The sequence below is a fragment of the Cyprinodon tularosa genome, unplaced genomic scaffold, assembly GCF_016077235.1.
Source record: "Cyprinodon tularosa strain WSP-4 unplaced genomic scaffold, ASM1607723v1 ctg210, whole genome shotgun sequence".
Classification (NCBI taxonomy): Eukaryota; Metazoa; Chordata; class Actinopteri; order Cyprinodontiformes; family Cyprinodontidae; genus Cyprinodon; species Cyprinodon tularosa.
This window is the reverse complement of record NW_024038779.1, coordinates 1,310,812-1,328,384: the sequence shown is the minus strand read 5'-3', so window position 1 is coordinate 1,328,384 and position 17,573 is coordinate 1,310,812. Positions and strand designations below refer to the sequence as shown.

The following is a 17,573-nucleotide window of genomic DNA, read 5'->3' as shown; positions in this document are numbered from 1 at the left end:
TCCGAAGGTACTTATCTCTGAATGTCTTTGTCTGCGTCCTTTCCTATACTTTCAAAGTTGGCAGATTAGCATTTTGCATCCAAAGAACTGTTTGGCTTGGATGAAAAGGGACCACTGAGTGGCATTTCCAAATCAAACACCCCATTGGAGACGCGGCCTGTCTTGTTAGCACAGCCTGTTAATAGGGAACAGGAACAGAGCTGTGGTGCCAGTCAGACTTCAGCCATGCTGCTCTGCAGAGACATGACCCTTTCAGCCAGATGGAGTCAGTTTTAGACCCTCAAACAAGCACATTTGTCTGAACACAGAAACATGCTCATTCATTTGCTCTGATTTGTTTGGCTAATATTAACTGTGGTCCCGCTTCTGCCAACTCTCTATGTTTTTTCTCTCCTGTCAGATGTAAGGGTCCAGCCAGGCGGGAGACTGACACCATGGACACATTTGTGGACTCTGCCTGGTATTACTTCAGATATACAGACCCTCATAACACAGACAGGTTGGTGTTACTTCTATGCCTCTAACAAAAGACTATGCATGAGATTATATTTGCAGTATTCTGTTTGAATTTGTACATAATCTCTGTTTAAAAACACAAAGGTAACAGAGTTGGGTGCAGTTATCGTTGTTCAGAGGGTTTTGAGTCAGTGCTTTTTTTCCTCTCTATCGCTGCTCCTATGTCCCGCATCTCAGGTTAACATCATAGGATCTGTCACTTTGAGATATCTGCTTTGCGGTCGCATTTCACTGCGTACAAAGTAGCTACGTGGTTGGACGAGAGACACACAGCAGCACTCAGTGAATATTAACCGGCAGCTACTTTGATGTTTAAGTTAGGAGACGGGTTGGTTAAAAGAGAGATCATACCACTGAAAAATCTGTTCGTTAGACATACAGAGCTTTTTCAGCTAAAAATGGCAACAGATTGTAAGTTTATACAAGTTAGTAATATAATATAAGAAGCTTGAGAAAACGTAGTTTGTTGTTCTATACTAGTTTAAAAAAAGCTTGGCTTCTCAGAGGACGATGACCAGTTACAGGTTAAAATGTTTTCTTATTGTACAAATAGAATCAGACTCCAGAGCTTCTACATATCTTGAATTTTTGTTTCTGGCATCATTATTCAATACGCAGATTCAAAATGAAACAGTAATAAATGTTTTGGTTCAGATTGTTATGGATCTACAGTTTATGTTGGATTTGATTTTATGCACTGCGCAGATTGTTTTATGCGCTGACAATGTGCAGAGTGCGGGATTTGGCAAGCATGCCGCTTAGAGGTATCATCGGTTGCAAATTCTCTATGGTGACTGAACTAACGTCAGGAAGCATACCGCTTCCTTTTCCTAGATGCTTCCTTACAGTTAGGACTATTCAGATAGCATTTTTCTGAGGGAATCACGGAAGAGCTTCCTCTTTGGCTTAGGTGTCCCGGTCGGCCTCGGCAGATGGCCGCTCACACTGAGCTGGTTCTGCTGGAGGTTTCTGGGAGTTTTTCCTCTCCACTGTCGCTACAAGCATGCTTAGAGTGAGGGATTGCCTTTAAGTTAATGAGTTGATGCAATCAACTGGTTTTCCCTAGATAGAAACTTTAAATCAATTTGACTGTGTGATCTGGTTAAATTGTAAAGTGCCTTGAGATGACAGGTGTTGTTAATTGGCGCTATGGAAATAAACTACATTGAATTGAAGTGTCCTAACCGATTTAACGAATTTGGAAGGAGCCAAAGTGTGGCTTTGAAGGTCCATCTGTTTGTCCTCTATTGTTTTAGGTGTTTAAGAGAAGTAAAAGTACAAAGGTTAACTAAATGTGTGCAGCTAATTTATAGCCAAAGTAATTTAATACTACCAAATAAATAAAATTACACAAATGAACTCATTGGAAAGTTATTTTAATGACTCAGAATTTTTATTAGGTCAAAGTATAAAATTCTGACCTGACAATTGTGTAGGCAGCCTGAATGTGAATTTGGTCAATATCTGAATCCAATTTAATTAGCATTTTTCAAACTTCCTTTCAGGTTTTCCACTCTAAATTATCTAACACTGCCCATGTTTATGCACACACAGTTAAAGTTTCTCTCTCTTCCTACAGTGATTATGGTGCCATTTCCGTCACCTGCTGGGATGGTGGCGATACCCGCAGCTTAACAAAAGAGATTAATTTCCCAGCGCCCTGACCTCACAGCAAAGCTGCTTTGCGATGAAACGGACTGCTCTCTTCTTTGCTTTAGAGAGCCGGACAGATTATGGCATAACAGAAAAAGCAATTACACTATTTGTGCATTTCAGTCAGCCTGCTGAGCCTTTCACACAGAGAGGAAATAAGATGAAAAGAAATAATAGATGTTCAAAGTTTGAGGAAACAGATGAGATTTGTAGCTTATGTGGCATTCTGTGTGTGGCTGCATACCATGCCTCCTTTGCCTGATGCCTGAGCTAAATTGTTTCACATTTTGTTGGGTTTTTTTTGTTTTTTCCTCATCTGGAGAGACCTCATCAGCCATAGAGTGAAGGTGAGAGTCAGAGAGGTGTGAAGGAGACAAATGACTGGTGTTAAAAAAAGACACTGTGAGATATCAGCTTGCCTTAAAGAGCGCCATTACTGCTGATTATCTCAGGACCCAGGCCAACCACATGCAGCCATCCTGTCGACATCCAAGCACACAGTTTTACTTAAGTGTTAACATCTTCACATCTCTTTCTCAGGGAGAGTGAAGAGGAGGTATCAGGATTATGTCTGTCAGAATCAGCCTGCCCTCTGCAGGAGCAGCTGAGTACGACTGGGGCTGAAGCTCACCAATAAATACATAGTAGGAACAAAACATGTCAACCTTCCTACTCCGATTTAATGAGAACATTTATTTTTAATAAAATAAATGTTCTAAGCATCTAAGCATCAGATTCACTCTATTGTCAGTTTGAATGATTCTGCTGCTTACTGACGATTAGCTGCCCGTCTCTCAAAGTCCTGGTTTTATTTTTTGACTGTTTTGAGCTTCAGCTGTTGGAAACATGGCGTCATGTTTGACTCTTTGAATACTTTGGTGTACAGATGTGTTCATGGTCACTGACAGCTGCCCACTTCCTGTCAGTGCCAAACAGGGCCAAGGCTTCAGCTCTTTTCCTTTTTTGCTGTTTGTCCTGTTAATGGGCTCTCCTGGGTCTTTTTACACAAAGCCCATTATAGTTCATAATGCAATGGATGAGGCTATCAGAAAGTGGTTTCCATTGACTCTGGAGTTTAATAAGATTGAAATCACTACTTGGTTGTTTTTTCGCTGCCATCCATACAATCAATCAACTGTTTTCTCTCCTGTTAGCATGCTGGGAGGTTGGCCAGAGCTGTTTTCACTTTAACATGAAGCTTCTTAGAGGGTGTTCTTCAGCCTTTACCTTAGATATCACACATCCTCTGGTCAACCAGTAACAGGCTCCATCCTTCTAAATAGGCCTTATGGCTGATTGATAGTCTGAAGGCACCAGGTACCAATACTAATAGGCGGCTAAAAACATGATTATGTACTGAACAAGACTTAAGTGTCTTTGGCATCTTGGAAAAGCAAATAAATATTCGACTTTTAAACCGCTATAATGTACTTTTAAGGAATGCATGTTTATATTGGAATATTCCTTTTAACTTAAATGTTTTTCAGGAGAAATTAGAATGAGATTTTTTAGGGTCTAAGAGTACAAACAAAGTTGTCTGTCTTTGTAAGTTATTTAGAACTCCTCTTGATCAATGTTGTGGTTTGAGGTTTCAGATTTTCCAGCTGATTAATTGTAGCTTCCCTCTGCAGGCCTTTTAGGCGTCACCTCGCCGATCACTGGCTTCCTGTTGACGTATACATCGGTGGGAAGGAGCACGCCGTTATGCACCTGTACTACGCCCGCTTTCTCTGCCATTTCTGCAAAGACCAAGGTCTTGTGGCTCACAGGTGGGCTGCATTGGCTTATCTGCTCCTGGCATACATGCATATTTAATTTGCACATCAGCTTATGAACTTTCTGCTCTGCAGGGAGCCGTTTTGGAAACTTTTGGTACAGGGTCTGATCAAAGGTCAGACATTTAAACTGGCAGACAGCGGGCAGTATTTGAAGAGAGAGGAAATAGATTTCCAAGGTAAACACCGGTACATCACTTTCAACAGATGGGTGAGGGTGATTGTTTTTGATAGATTTTATTTTTCTTATACTGCATTAATGCCTGGTAATCCTTAATTAACACAGTAGAAATCTTAATAATTTCAGTAGTCTAATTTTATTCCAATCTTGGATTACTAGAGGTCCCTGGTCTAATCATACAGTGCCTTGCAAAGGGGTTTATACACTTTAACCTTCATATTTTGTTGCTTTTCAACCACTGATTCCATGTTAGTTAGAGATATTGAGAATATCTTTAGAACTAAACATAAAGTGGTGTATTAATGTGTAGCTAATGGAAAAATACATGGATTTCAGATCTATTTTTTTGTACATTTGTTCATTTTCTCTCTGGACTTTAACTAGGACATTCTAGCACATAGATATGCTTTGATCTAAACTGCTCCATTACTGCTTTCATTTGACCAGAACACCTTCCTCCAAATGTTTGCCATTTGCTTACAATGCGTCTGGCAGACTGCTAACAGGTTCTATCTAGGGCTGAAACTAACGATTATTTTGCCAAATAAACTAATCTATGGATTATGTTTTTAAATTAATCGATTAATATTCAGATAGCAAAAGGTTCCTCAAAGAAGATTTTTTTGCAAAATTAAACTAGGTCAAGCTAAAACTTTTCCAGTTGAGGAGTTCTGGATAAAGCATATTGACAGATGAGAATGAATAAAATTTTGGTATGACTGCTCCTCAAGGTGGGTCACTCTATCAGCTAAATTCACATTTTTAAGTCTCCACACTCCAGTTAACGATTAATCGGTTATTAAATTAGTTGATGGTTATTTCAATAAACGATTAATCAAAATTTATGTGTCAGCCCTAGTTCTATCCCTGCACCTCCCTTTAATCATTACCTCTTTGCCACTCATCTAATTGTGGATTCTATTTTTGAATGAGCTAATTCTTTTAATAACTTCTTCTCATCTGAGCTTTGAATCTCTGCAGCTCCTCCAGAGATACCATGAGTCTATTTTATTTTGCTTTGATTAATGCTTCTGTGTTACCTGGTCCTCATGAGGTTGATTCTCTGTAAAGAACAACAAACCCCTAGGCCTTCACAGAGCAGCAGGATTTATATAAAGGGGTATCAAAAGTAAGGGGCATGATACAAACAAACACATTTTTTCTTTTAACATTTGAAAACCATTATTTTTGTTCCCCCCTGTTAGAGTTAAGTTCATTTTTAAATGCAGTTTAGTTTTCTGGTTGTAACATGAGAAAATGTTTAATTCAAGTGACATGATTACTTTTGCAAGGTACTGTAGTTTTTACTTCTCTTTACCAAATTTGCTAAACACAATGTTTACAAGGTGAATGAAATTCTAATATTTAATGTGTTAACATGACAAGTTTGATGTTGTTGCCTTTAAAAAATGAGTTCATGAAACATTAGGTCTTGCTGTCCAGGGAAGGAGCCTGTGGCTCTGAGCGGTGGCAGTGTGGAAGTGACCTTTGAGAAGATGAGCAAGTCCAAACACAATGGGCTGGACCCTCAGGAGGTTGTGCAGCAGTACGGTGTGGACACCGTTCGTCTCTACATCCTTTACGCTGCACCGCCTGAACAAGACATCCTCTGGAATGTCAAAAGTGAGCCTGGATGTTACTACAGAAGAACACAGATGCATTTATTTATCTAGAAAAAGAGTCAGGTTAGAATGTAGTGGAAAGTGGAAACATCCTCATGTCTGCATTTCCCTTCTCCAGCGGATGCACTCCCAGGTGTTTTGCGCTGGCAGTCTCGACTTTGGCAGCTTGTGACGAAGCTGAGAGGAGCTCGACAGCTCGGTGACGTCCCAAACCCCTCCCTGCTGAAAAAGAAAGAGCTGGCAGAGGTCAGGAAGATCTGGGAAAACAAGAACTATGCAGTTCAAGAGGTGGGTGTTCTGTAGCTTTAGTTAAGTTCTTATGATCCATCATAAAAGATAACAAAGATTTGGTTGTGTTTTGAAAATCAACTCAACAACTTCACAACAAAAATGATGGAGCTCTTACCAGCAGAGGGCAGGGATGAGCTCCTTTTTGGCATCTCATATTAGTATAATTATGTTTGTCTTCTGGGAAATGTACTTCTCCTTCTGATTTTCTTACAAAAGTTTTTAATTTCTAGTGAAAGGAGATTTTCTCTGTATCTGTAATACATTGCAGGGTTTCTGGAAATTGTGGAAAAGGAGGGAAAATTGATTTTGGTGATCATGAAATTTTTGCATATTACAGACTTCAGTCCTTATTTCATTACTTCAAATATAAATGACAATTTCTTTAGAAAATAAGTGCTTTTATCTTTTGCCCAATTTCACTGATCACTTTAATTTTTGAGTTACAACAGAGAATACTCCAACATACTAAAAATAAGCGATTTTAATGCCTCTAGATGCTTTAAACACTTCACTCTTAAATATTAAAGCCTTCTAGTTATTTTTTGCACACATAATCCAAGAATAACAGCTCATGAACTGTATTTAAGAAATTGTATGTAGTGGGAGATCATCTAGTCTAGATTTGGCAGAGTAAGATGGTACAGCTTTTTAAAACGAGCAATCTAAGCTGGTCTACATGCTTAAAAAGCATTTTACAGCCCTTTACCTCACACCCAAAGCCGTAGGCCAGCTTGTTAGTTACAAAGTATATAAAGTTGCACGTCAGTAATATATCACTCATTACACGCTTCCTGGTCATGTGCTGATGAATCTGACGCAACCTGAAACCCCAGGAGAACAGAGCTGCAGCCGAAGAGGATGGAAATTGATTTTAAATCCACTGTGTCTCCTTTCACACTTTATAAATAGCTCCCCTTTGGCTGCCAGGTTGGACCCCCCCCCCCCTCGCATCGGTTTTAATAGACCTCGGGCTCTTTACTATAAGACCTTAAAGCCGAGGCTGTCCTTTGATGTATCTCACAGAAAAGCCACACTGATCCATCTTCTTCCCAGGCTTCCTAAAACGGGTCCATTTCTCCACAAGGCTACATTAGAATGCTGAAACCTATGGAAGTAAATATGTGCCATCAGAATTTGAATAAAAAATACCTCTGAAATTTGAATGTTGTATATTAGTGCTTACTTTTTCAGTATAAAAATAAATTCAGAATATATTTTTAACCTAAAAAAAATTCAATGTCATTATTTGTACATTAAAAAAAAATTCAGTGTAATTTTTTTTACATGGTTGCAATTTTCAGTTATTAAAAAAATTCACATTCCTGTTTCAAAGTGATCAAATTTTCAATATACATATTTTTCACTGTTTAAATTTTCAGTGTTAAAAAATTCAGCATATAAAAAATTCAACTTTTCAAAATTCAAATGCAATATTTTCGTTGTCCTCCAATTCAACTTGCTCAAATTCACTGTCTCAAATTCAGCGTCTAAAAATTTGCTGTAAAAATGGCCAAGGTTACTTCAGGTCACAGACATTAGCAATGGATGTCCGATTACAACATCCACCTAATCACGTGACACAACCGTGATATTGAAGAAGTACCAGTATCACCCAGGCTGGCGACCATGGAGGCGAACTCAAACCCAACGGTGAGTTTAATGCTTTCATATTTCTGTAGTATATTTTATTTTGCACATGAAGTTTGATACATTATCTTAAAGCCTGATTTAAAACACTGGTTTGGGCCGTTGTTAATCTTACACCGTGTAGTGCCGGCATATTACTTCTCGCTACCTCCGAGCTACCCCCCCCCCGACCCAATTTCCCCCGTTTTATTTCAAAAAGAAATACCATTTCAGGAGATGCTACCGCTAATGTAGTAAGCTAATATGGCTGCCTTGTGTGCTTCAAAGAGGGGCTGTGAACAGTTCCGACCCCACTCTGATCAGCTACTGTATTGTTAGCTCGGAGGTAGCGAGAAGTAATATGCCGGCACTACACGGTGTAAGATTAACAACGGCCCAAACCAGTGTTTTAAATCAGGCTTTAAGATAATGTATCAAACTTCATGCGCAAAATAAAATATACTACAGAAATATGAAAGCAGTAAACTCACCGTTGGGTTTGAGTTCGCCTCCATGGTCGCCAGCCTGGGTAATACTGGTACTTCTTCAATATGACGGTTGTGTCATGTGATTAGGTGGATGTTGGAATCGGACATCCATTGCTAATGTCTGTGACCTGAAGTAACCTTGGCCATTTTTACAGCAAATTTTTAGATGCTGAATTTGAGACAGTGAATTTGAGCAAGTTGAATTGGAGGACAACGAAAATATTGCATTTGAATTTTGAAAAGTTGAATTTTTTATATGCTGAATTTTTTAACACTGAAAATTTAAACAGTGAAAAATATGTATATTGAAAATTTGATCACTTTGAAATAGGAATGTGAATTTTTTTAATAACTGAAAATTGCAACCATGTAAAAAAAATTACACTGAATTTTTTTTTAATGTACAAATAATGACATTGAATTTTTTTTAGGTTAAAAATATATTCTGAATTTATTTTAATACTGAAAAAGTAAGCACTAATATACAACATTCAAATTTCAGAGGTATTTTTTATTCAAATTCTGATGGCACATATTTACTTCCATAGAAACCTGATTGGTTTACAGTTAAAAAGAAGAAGGCTATTCTTAGCCTACTTCCATTCGTCCACCTGAATATTTAAATGCAACTAATCAATTTCATTGCTCTAATCAGCTTACTGTGTTCATATGTTCAGGTGACGGCTCACTTCACGGACGACTTCCTGTTCAACGCAGCCTTATCCCGTCTAATGGGGCTCACCAACACATTAAGTGTGAGTGTGTCTGTCTTTATGCTTGTCTCAGTTACTGTTGAAAACATGCTATGTCTCACACATTGACCATGTTTCCGTGTGTATTTAGAGTGCAACAGTTCGAGTCCTACAGCACAGTGTGGAGTTTGAGGAAGCGCTGGCCGCACTGGTTATAATGGCAGCACCCATGGCTCCCCACTTGGCCTCTGAGCTTTGGGCAGGTCAGTGATCACGTTTCTGCTCGTTGCGGCTCAAACAATCCCAGGCATGTTGTGTGGTTATCAACATGGAAATGTATCCATCATCTACTTTGCATTTAGGAGAGAAACAGGATGGCTAGTTTTAGTTCTATATCCCTGAGTTTCTCCAACATTCCAGAGTTATTCATCTATCAATTAAAATCAGAAGACATCCCTTTAATATGCATGAAATATTAAGGTAGCTTCTGTAGCTCAAAATAAAATGAGGTTATTTTGCATCATGTAAGAGGAGGAAACATGTGATAAACATAGAAATTTGCTTTTCTAATTCCAGTGAGCACCCAGCACTGATGTAACAGCCTTTAGGGTGGAAATAAATATTTTTTTTTTACAGTTGAACAAAAATGTCAGCGCCAAATCAGTTAATGAACTTTTGGTTTAAGATGTGCCTTAATATATATTCACCCTTTATTGCAGGGGGTGAATATACAACTGTACAAAATAGCACTTCAGTGTTTCACTCTGAAGGATTCCCATAGCATCACAGATCCTCCTCTATATTTAACAATGGACATGCTATGATTTCTGACATGTTTATCCGTTGTTAGTTGCTAAACATTTCAGACTCAATCTTATCCTCACCTAACCCAAATCAATGGTTCTCTGTAGAGTTTATGTTTGCAATGGTAGGAAAGGGCCAGGGTTGTCCCATCAACAACCAGCTAGCATATATAGCGTCTAATAAATGTTATGGAATCAGTAAGTGTTGGAGATTTGCTCTCAGCTCCTCATCTAGCTTCGAGGGTAGTGGCTCTTAGACACGGGCCTTTATTTATACCCCAAAGAAGCTGGGTTTATAATCTTTATAATGTTTATAATGTTTTTTGAGGAAAGTAAATTACTAATTGAAACAAAAGGCTCCAGTTACATTTACCTTTTTTTCTTGAGTGTTTTCATTTTAAAGGTTGGCCACTGAATTAAAAGACTCATGTATTTATGAGGTTGTTTTACATCTCTTTCTCAGGGTAATAATAGATTAATGTGGAACATTTTAACTGTAATACATTAGGTCTCTATTTAACAGTCCGGGCTGTCAGAGTTTCTGGATTAAACAATGGAGAGGAAAATCTACAGTCACCTTTCGCGCCGTGTTTAGAAACTTTGCCTGGTGCTGCGTTCTATTGTTAATGACATACATACCAAAGCTTTCAACACACCAAGAGAGAGAAAGCAGCATTTCTGGAGAAGCACACAGGTCGAGCTGATGGGCCGAGTCAGAGCAACCTGACAGATGATGGCTGGAAGGAAGGATGGCGTGTTCTGTTTTGTTTTCGCTGACACAGGTCAGTGTGTAGAACAGTTCATAAACAAGAGAGAAAAAGGACCTCTGCTGGACTCAGATCTGGTCAGCCCTTCACTGGCGGGGGGTGTGTAATTTTACACACACGCATATCAGGAAGGAGGAAGTACACATCCTTCCTCTGTATACAGAACGATGCACACTCTGCTTTAACTGGAAGTCAGGAACTTGGGATAGCGCAGCTATTTCTTGGCCCTTTTTCCCTCACCATATTTCTCTCTACGTTGTAGATAAAACATTTTTACAGATGTTTAACAGTAACTATGAACTTCTATATTTAGCCTGAATACACTCTTGTGTTCTCTCTCACCAAGGCCTTTGCTCAGTGAAGAACCCCCTCAGCCCCCTCCTGCTGCGGGGAGGGGATGTCTTGCAGCAGCCCTGGCCAATTGTGGACACCGAGTATCTGGAGGCCCCTGACTTTGTGGAGCTGTCCGTGCTGGTAGGGTTGTATAAATGCTTTTAGAACTGCACTTATGTGTTTATTTAAACTGAAAACATAAAAAAAGTGGAAAAATTGGATTCAGTCTTCCCTAAAGAAATTTTAATAGTTTCTGCCACTTGTTACTTAGTGTTGTTTAAAACCAAATGTGTCCATCATGTCTCGCTTAGACTAAGATATCTTAGAATTGGTTTTAAAACTCACAAGTAATATGAAAAATGCTCTCATAGTTTTCATTAAATAAAAACTTCAAATTTGATGATTTTTCATGATTAGAATTTTGAAAGTTGATCATTTTCTTTTTTCCATTTATGTTCAGTAATAAACCCTCAGATATAATTATCCATCTTATATGAACTCCTTTTTTGAGAGTACGTTTAAGCTTTATTTTAAGTTTTCCTTTCTTAGTAATGTGGGATTCACTTTTGCTTTAACCATGGATATACTGAATATACGCTTTTTGAAGCGTAGTTTGACCTTCATTTGTAAAACTTAAGCACTTTCCGCTTTTTATGTGTGTCCCACTAATGTTGTAGTAAAGCCTACTGTTGCAAAATAATAAATGAGACATTGGGGCTTTTATTTTGAAGTGTTTAATCAAGCTTTGTGTTGAAAATGCATTCTTTATCTCATTGGGCTGACAGATAAAGTTAAAGTAAAAAAGTGGCAACCTTCTGTAGTCTGCCAAATTCTGAAGTGCTTTTAAGCTTTATTATGAAATACCAACATTATACATTTCCTATTGCTTATATGGTTCTTCTAGTAATTTCAAACCATTTGTTGATTTGGTTGCTTTTAAAAGTGTCTGTGAACTTTTATTTCAAGGGTCCTTGTAACTCTTTTGATCTCTGACGTTTAACCACTAAAACTGTTTTATGTAAGACTGAATCTCTTATTTTGACAGGTATTTTTTTTTATTTTGGTTATTAAAATTAATTTATTAGCACTGTCAAAGCTGTTCTTTTAATAATCCAGCTGGCTAATTGGATATATTTCATAGATATGTTTTTTTTTCTTGTTGTTTGGACAAATAGACACAATTTATTTTGATTCATTGCCATCAGACAAACTATGTAGTTGTTAAAAAATAAATGAAGCTGCATTTTTTCCCTCTAATTTCTGCCATAAACAAAGCTTTTCCTTGAACACCAACACCTTGCTCATTTTCCACTCAAACTCCATATTTTCTCTCATGATTACATTTAAACTCTGTAATTTTCAGCAGAGGCTATAATTAGCCTTTGTGCACATGACTACATTCATGCAAATACCTGTGTGTCAGTTATGTGCCAGCAAGGCATGTGGTGCACTTTAAGCTAGAGGTACATGTTGGTCCCAATTAAGTCGGTAGCAGAATGGCAGTGTTATTCCTCTCTGGTATTTCCTCTCTGGAGTTCTTTTCTTGGTTTGCCTATGAGCTCAAAAACAGTGAAAGTCTTTGCTTTCAGCAAATGTTACGGAATTATAGTGTGTGTATGTGTGTGTGTGTGTGTGTGTGTGTGTGTGTGTGTGTGTGTGTGTGTGTGTGTGTGTGGCTTAGTTATTACTCATGTTTTGGGGACCTAAATCTGTCACATCATGAGGGGGTGTCTTCCCTATGAGGCTTAGAAAGGATATCTATGTGGTGTAAATCTTTCAGGCATGTTTTGTGGTTAGATTAAAAGCAGGTTTAAGTTTAGGAAAAGCTAAATTAACAAGCAGGGCAACGAGACTTAGCATGAATAGACAAATTGGACCAAGAGATGAAAGCAAGCTGTTTTTAAGCCTCTATTGTCAGTCAGAGTTATTTGGGCTGTACAGTCACATGCAGAAATAAAAATAGCTCTTCAGGCTTTCTGTAAAAGTTCTTTGCACTTTGGCTGCCTTTCCACCTTTTTTTCTTTTTTGTTTGAATGCTCATATTGACAATCAAAGTTAATATACATTTTTCTGATCCCTAAACATAAATATTCAATGCTAATATATACGATATCTAAAAATCTAATTGAAAAAAACAAAAAGAAAGAATGTTTTCTTAGGTTTCTGTCATGGCTCTCACTCTCTAGCATTGCAATGCTTTGGTTTCATTAGTGGCAGACTGTAGGTGATGAAGCATCTTAATATCTAATAAATATAAATTCTGGGGAAGGATAATTAGTCCTGATATGAGATAGATTAATGCAGTTTAGTGTTAAAAAGCCGTTAGCTAACACTGGTGACAATTAATTTCTTTTTTTTTTTTACTTGATTTACTGTTTTTTTACTGACTAGCCTGTTATTGTCAGCAGCTCTCATTGGTGAATCACAATTTTATTTATCTATTTAGGTATTTGAAACATAAAAAAAACTCTAGACAGACAGGTTGGATGGTTGATTGGTTAGCTAATTCATTTATGAAAAGTTCTGACAGGGTATTAATGAAAACAATATGCCAGAGGTTAGGATCCAATGTCCAGATATCACCAATCAATGGTCACTGATTTTTCTTTCTTATCCTTTAACCTGACCTGAAGCCCACTGTGCCACCAATGACAAATAGTGATATTTTATTTGTGTTTATTAAGCGGATAGACTCTACTCTAATTTAAATTTTTAAACCAAGTTTTTGCATCTCCCACAGAGATGTTAAAGGCGGAGATGAAAATTTTCCTAAAGTCCTTCTCCTCCAAATTTAGAGCAAGCGCACACATTTGAACTCCCAGTCATCGAGGATAATGTGGTTGGTTTCCAGTTGGACTGAGCTTCCTCGCACTCTTTCTACTAATCATGTCCCGAGTACACGAGACAAACTGTAGAGAGAATAGAGGCCAAGGCTGAACTTGAGGGGCCCCAGAAGTACACAGGCACCCACACACCATTAATTTGTAAGCACTTCCAGAGACGTGATTACATTCACCAGGGGGACGCATACACTGGCCTCTAAGCACACCAGCAAGTGGCCTTCCAATACCTACCACTAACTATGTGTTAGAGAGGGTGTGCTGTATATGCGGACATAGAGCCGGAGCAGGTTATTTTAAGATTTTTTTTTTCTTCTTTTTTCTAAGAAGGAATTGAGATTCATGTGGATGAATGTTTGCCAGATGATGGGAAAAGCTCTCAGAGGAAGAACTGGAACATTCTCTCATCTCCTCCTGTTTCCTGCTTTCAGATAAACAACAAGCCGTGCGGCACGGTGACGATCCCTCTGCAGGTGTCCAAAGACTCCAGCCGGGTCCAGCAGCTGGTTCTGGAGAGTCCCATTGGACAGAAGCTTCTGAGCGAACGCAGCATCAAAAGAGCCATCCTCTCACCCAGGACTGCCCTCATCAACTTCCTGGTTGATGAGTGATGCGAGGGTGTTTACCCGTTTGCATGTAACACCTGGCGGGCGGTGCCTTTCCGCTCTGTACACTGACAGAAAAATGTTGTTGATGTTTGGATGTCATGTGAGGAAGAACGTGTGGGTCTGTTATAACGTAAATATCACCAAAATTTGTATTTATATTTTGCAGTTTTTAATTAAAGATTTAAAAAGTTTCTTTACTTTAAGTTTCTGCTTTTTTTCTCAGCCTGTTGATCAGTCATGAACCCAAGTATCATGCCAACACCTCCTCCACTCTCTTATCTCTCCTGTAAAACCTCTTCAGCACCACCACTTCATGAGTCCCTGTCTGGTCTGCTGTTCAGCCAAATCCTGCAGCTTAAACGTTTATCAGTGTTTATTTGGACCTTGCAATAAAACCCTTACTGGGCACCACAGAGTGGCCCTTTTAAAGGTTTGTTACTTTGCTCTTTACAGAAACAATGTTTGATGTACTTGAGATTTACTCTTCCTAGCTGCACTTAGTCCAGCTTTTCTGCTAATTAATCAAGAGTGTGTGGGTTTCACTTTAAATTACAGGCCAACTCCAACACTATAGAAATAATATATATTTTAAGTTTAACTAAGTGTCAAGTCTTTCAGTTTTCTGTGAACACCAGCTTTGCATATCTAGAGACTGACATGTTTGCCCTTGTTTCTTCGTAAAACAGCTCAAGTTTAGTCAGACCTGGCTTTAGTTTTTACACTGGGTTTAGGTCTGTACTTTGATTGGACCATTTAATGTAAATATTTCCATCATAGCTCTGGGTGTTTTGGGTTTAGAACCCTCTAAATCACTCTGTAGCCTCTAAAAGGCGTCCTTCCTATATTATACTGCTTTAACCACTTTCCTCCATGTTTGGTATGAACCCTATTGGATTTCCAGCAATCTGTTAAAAGGCTTGATCCCAGGATCTCTAGCTCCTTCAGAATTACCATGGGTCTTTTTGTGCTTCCCAGATTAATGCTTACCATGCCCATCCTGTCATTTTTGGTGGGTTCTCTGCTGTGCCATAATCTTAGATGTTGGATGGTAGAAGGCCTGGTGTATTGTGCAATTTGAACTCTTTTTTTTCTTAACTTTTCCTTTGTGTCTTCATTCTTAATTTTGTTAAAGAAATATACTCCAGCAAACTAACAGTTGGATCTTGCTGATGAAATTACAAACAAGTGGCTTCTGTTTACTGATTCCCTGTAACTAAATTTGATTATGGGTATCAAAGAAACGAAGGCAGACTATAAATGAAGGCTCACTTATTTTCTTTTAATTTGCGGTATTATAATGTAATGTATTACTTTTCCTTAACTTTGTACTGGTGCACTACTTGGATGAGACTGTATGTAAACTGCCTTTTAGGGTTTTAAGAAGCCCTGCTATGTTCAGCTTGATGAACCCTGCCGCCATCAAAGCTTTAGTGCTATTTATCTAATGCGGTTTGTGGGAATCTGGATGTGAACATCTTGATTAGCCATTGATGCTCGGTGCCACATAACCAGCGACGCCTGTTCATTAGCTCTGTGGCAGTGGGCCTCCTTCACTTAGCCATTAGCACTGCACTCAAAGAGCCCACAAGCCGGAGGCAGTGAAATCTATCTGTTCCCACCCACTGGCCTATCTTTTTAGAGCCTGTGTGAGTAAGCAGTCATCTGATATGAACCAGTGCTTGTCCTTCACAACATTTCACTGTCCGCAAGATGTTTCTGTAGGTGTATGTGGAAAAAAATTGCAACCCACATAAGAATTTTCTGATGTCAGCTTTGTAACAATAGTGTCAGATCAAAATAAGCCACTGTGTCATTTGGGTTAACAGGGAAACTGTACTTGCATAAGACAAACTGTGCAGAGAGAGAGAGAACCAGAATGTGCCTTGCTGATTCCTTTAGCCTCTTTCCATATTTCTGTGATTTATCACCGACCGTCAGGTGACAGGAAAACGCTTTCAGGACAGACAGAATAACAGGAAGAAAGGCCAGGAATAAGAGAACTCGAGCCAAACCTGTTTAAGCTATTCTCTATGTTGAATATGCACATTTAAACTCAGCCAGATGTTGTCGCAGCAGAAAACAGAAAAGGCCAAGGATAGAAGTCTTGTATATTCTTTTAACTCCTCTGTATGATTGAGCAGAATAAAGTAAGTCCACACTTTAAAATAACTTCCAATGTACTTTGGGTTACTTAAGCAGCTGATCAAATATAACATCCATGTTTTTTTTTTTACTTTTGGGAGGAGTTAGATGCCAGAAAACCCCAGACCCTGAGTCAGGCTGGAAAATAATATTTCTTCGAAGTATCTCACAAAAATTAGGTCTAAGCTGCAGCAATGCATTTCCTCATTTCGTCACCGTTGGTCTCCACCATACCATTTAACATTTTTTGTCAGCTCTGCAGTTTCCATGACAACTTTGAACAGGGAAGTGTTGAGCTGTGACTCACTTTGTCTTCAAACCACAGCCGTAGCCTTGTGCAGCATGAGTTATCTTTGGTGGGTTAAAGTAAATCACGTCCCTTCCTCTTGAGAAATTTAGGAAGAAAAAATAAAGGGTGGGGCACCGTGGCATTACAGTTTCAGTCACCCTCCACTGCATCAGTTTAGTTCCTGGAGTGGCCTATGTATTCTCACAGGAGGGCCCTGTAATGCTGCAGCTCATTAAGCTGAAAGCTGACCCCAAGAAGGATTGTTTGATTCTCTGCGGATGTTCCTTTTGTCATATCACCATCTAAACAAATTGTAGCCATCTTTTTCATTTTTTTTTATCTTGACGAGGATAAAGCTAAATCTGCCTAAATTAAACTTAAAGTAAAATCCTAAAGACATGTATCCCTCAAATTGTCTAAAAATATCCACACTGATGTTTTGTTTAACATTTTACCTTTAAACAATGACAACAGTTTTAAATTATCTTAGCCAATCTGCTAAGCAAACCCGTAGCTTGAGTTCTGTGTGGCTAAACTCAGTCTGAACTATAATTGGTGGAATGTGTGAACTTAACAGCAAAGAAAACTGAAAGAGATTATCCAATAAAAAATGTATTTAATGGTATCCAACCAGGTTAGTGTATTTTCTCCATCTAAGAAATGTATTAATGAAATTGCACAAGATGCATGTTATGGTGTATTTGATAAAAGTTTGAAAAGGATGTTTCATCCTCATTTATCTTTAGCTTTATAAAAGCTGGACTCATAAAGGTTTGTGCACCTTTCAAAACCACTGTAGCTAAGATAGATTATTCATTTAGCCACTCTTGTTTGTTCAATTACTTTTTTTAAACTGATTTATTTTATTTAACTGTTCCCATCTAGCCAACCAAACTCTAACTATGGTCTATTGTTCAGTTTAGGGTCAAATTTTATTTGTCTTATTT

General features: G+C 38.4%; 1 protein-coding gene across 2 annotated transcripts in view; it reads left to right on the top strand.

Moving 5' to 3' along the window:
* The window catches only part of lars2 (leucyl-tRNA synthetase 2, mitochondrial), a 50,519-nt gene extending 36,126 nt beyond the window's left edge, over positions 1 to 14,393 (top strand). For both annotated transcript variants that reach the window (XM_038285470.1, XM_038285471.1), the window contains 9 exons: positions 401 to 499; positions 3,801 to 3,938; positions 4,020 to 4,123; positions 5,569 to 5,748; positions 5,866 to 6,035; positions 8,830 to 8,907; positions 8,996 to 9,107; positions 10,761 to 10,888; positions 14,019 to 14,393. In XM_038285470.1, coding sequence (XP_038141398.1) covers positions 401 to 499; positions 3,801 to 3,938; positions 4,020 to 4,123; positions 5,569 to 5,748; positions 5,866 to 6,035; positions 8,830 to 8,907; positions 8,996 to 9,107; positions 10,761 to 10,888; positions 14,019 to 14,198 — 1,189 coding nt within the window. In that variant the 3' untranslated portion in view covers positions 14,199 to 14,393. The remainder of the gene's footprint in view (positions 1 to 400; positions 500 to 3,800; positions 3,939 to 4,019; positions 4,124 to 5,568; positions 5,749 to 5,865; positions 6,036 to 8,829; positions 8,908 to 8,995; positions 9,108 to 10,760; positions 10,889 to 14,018) is intronic.
* The last annotated feature ends 3,180 nt before the right edge of the window (positions 14,394 to 17,573 follow it).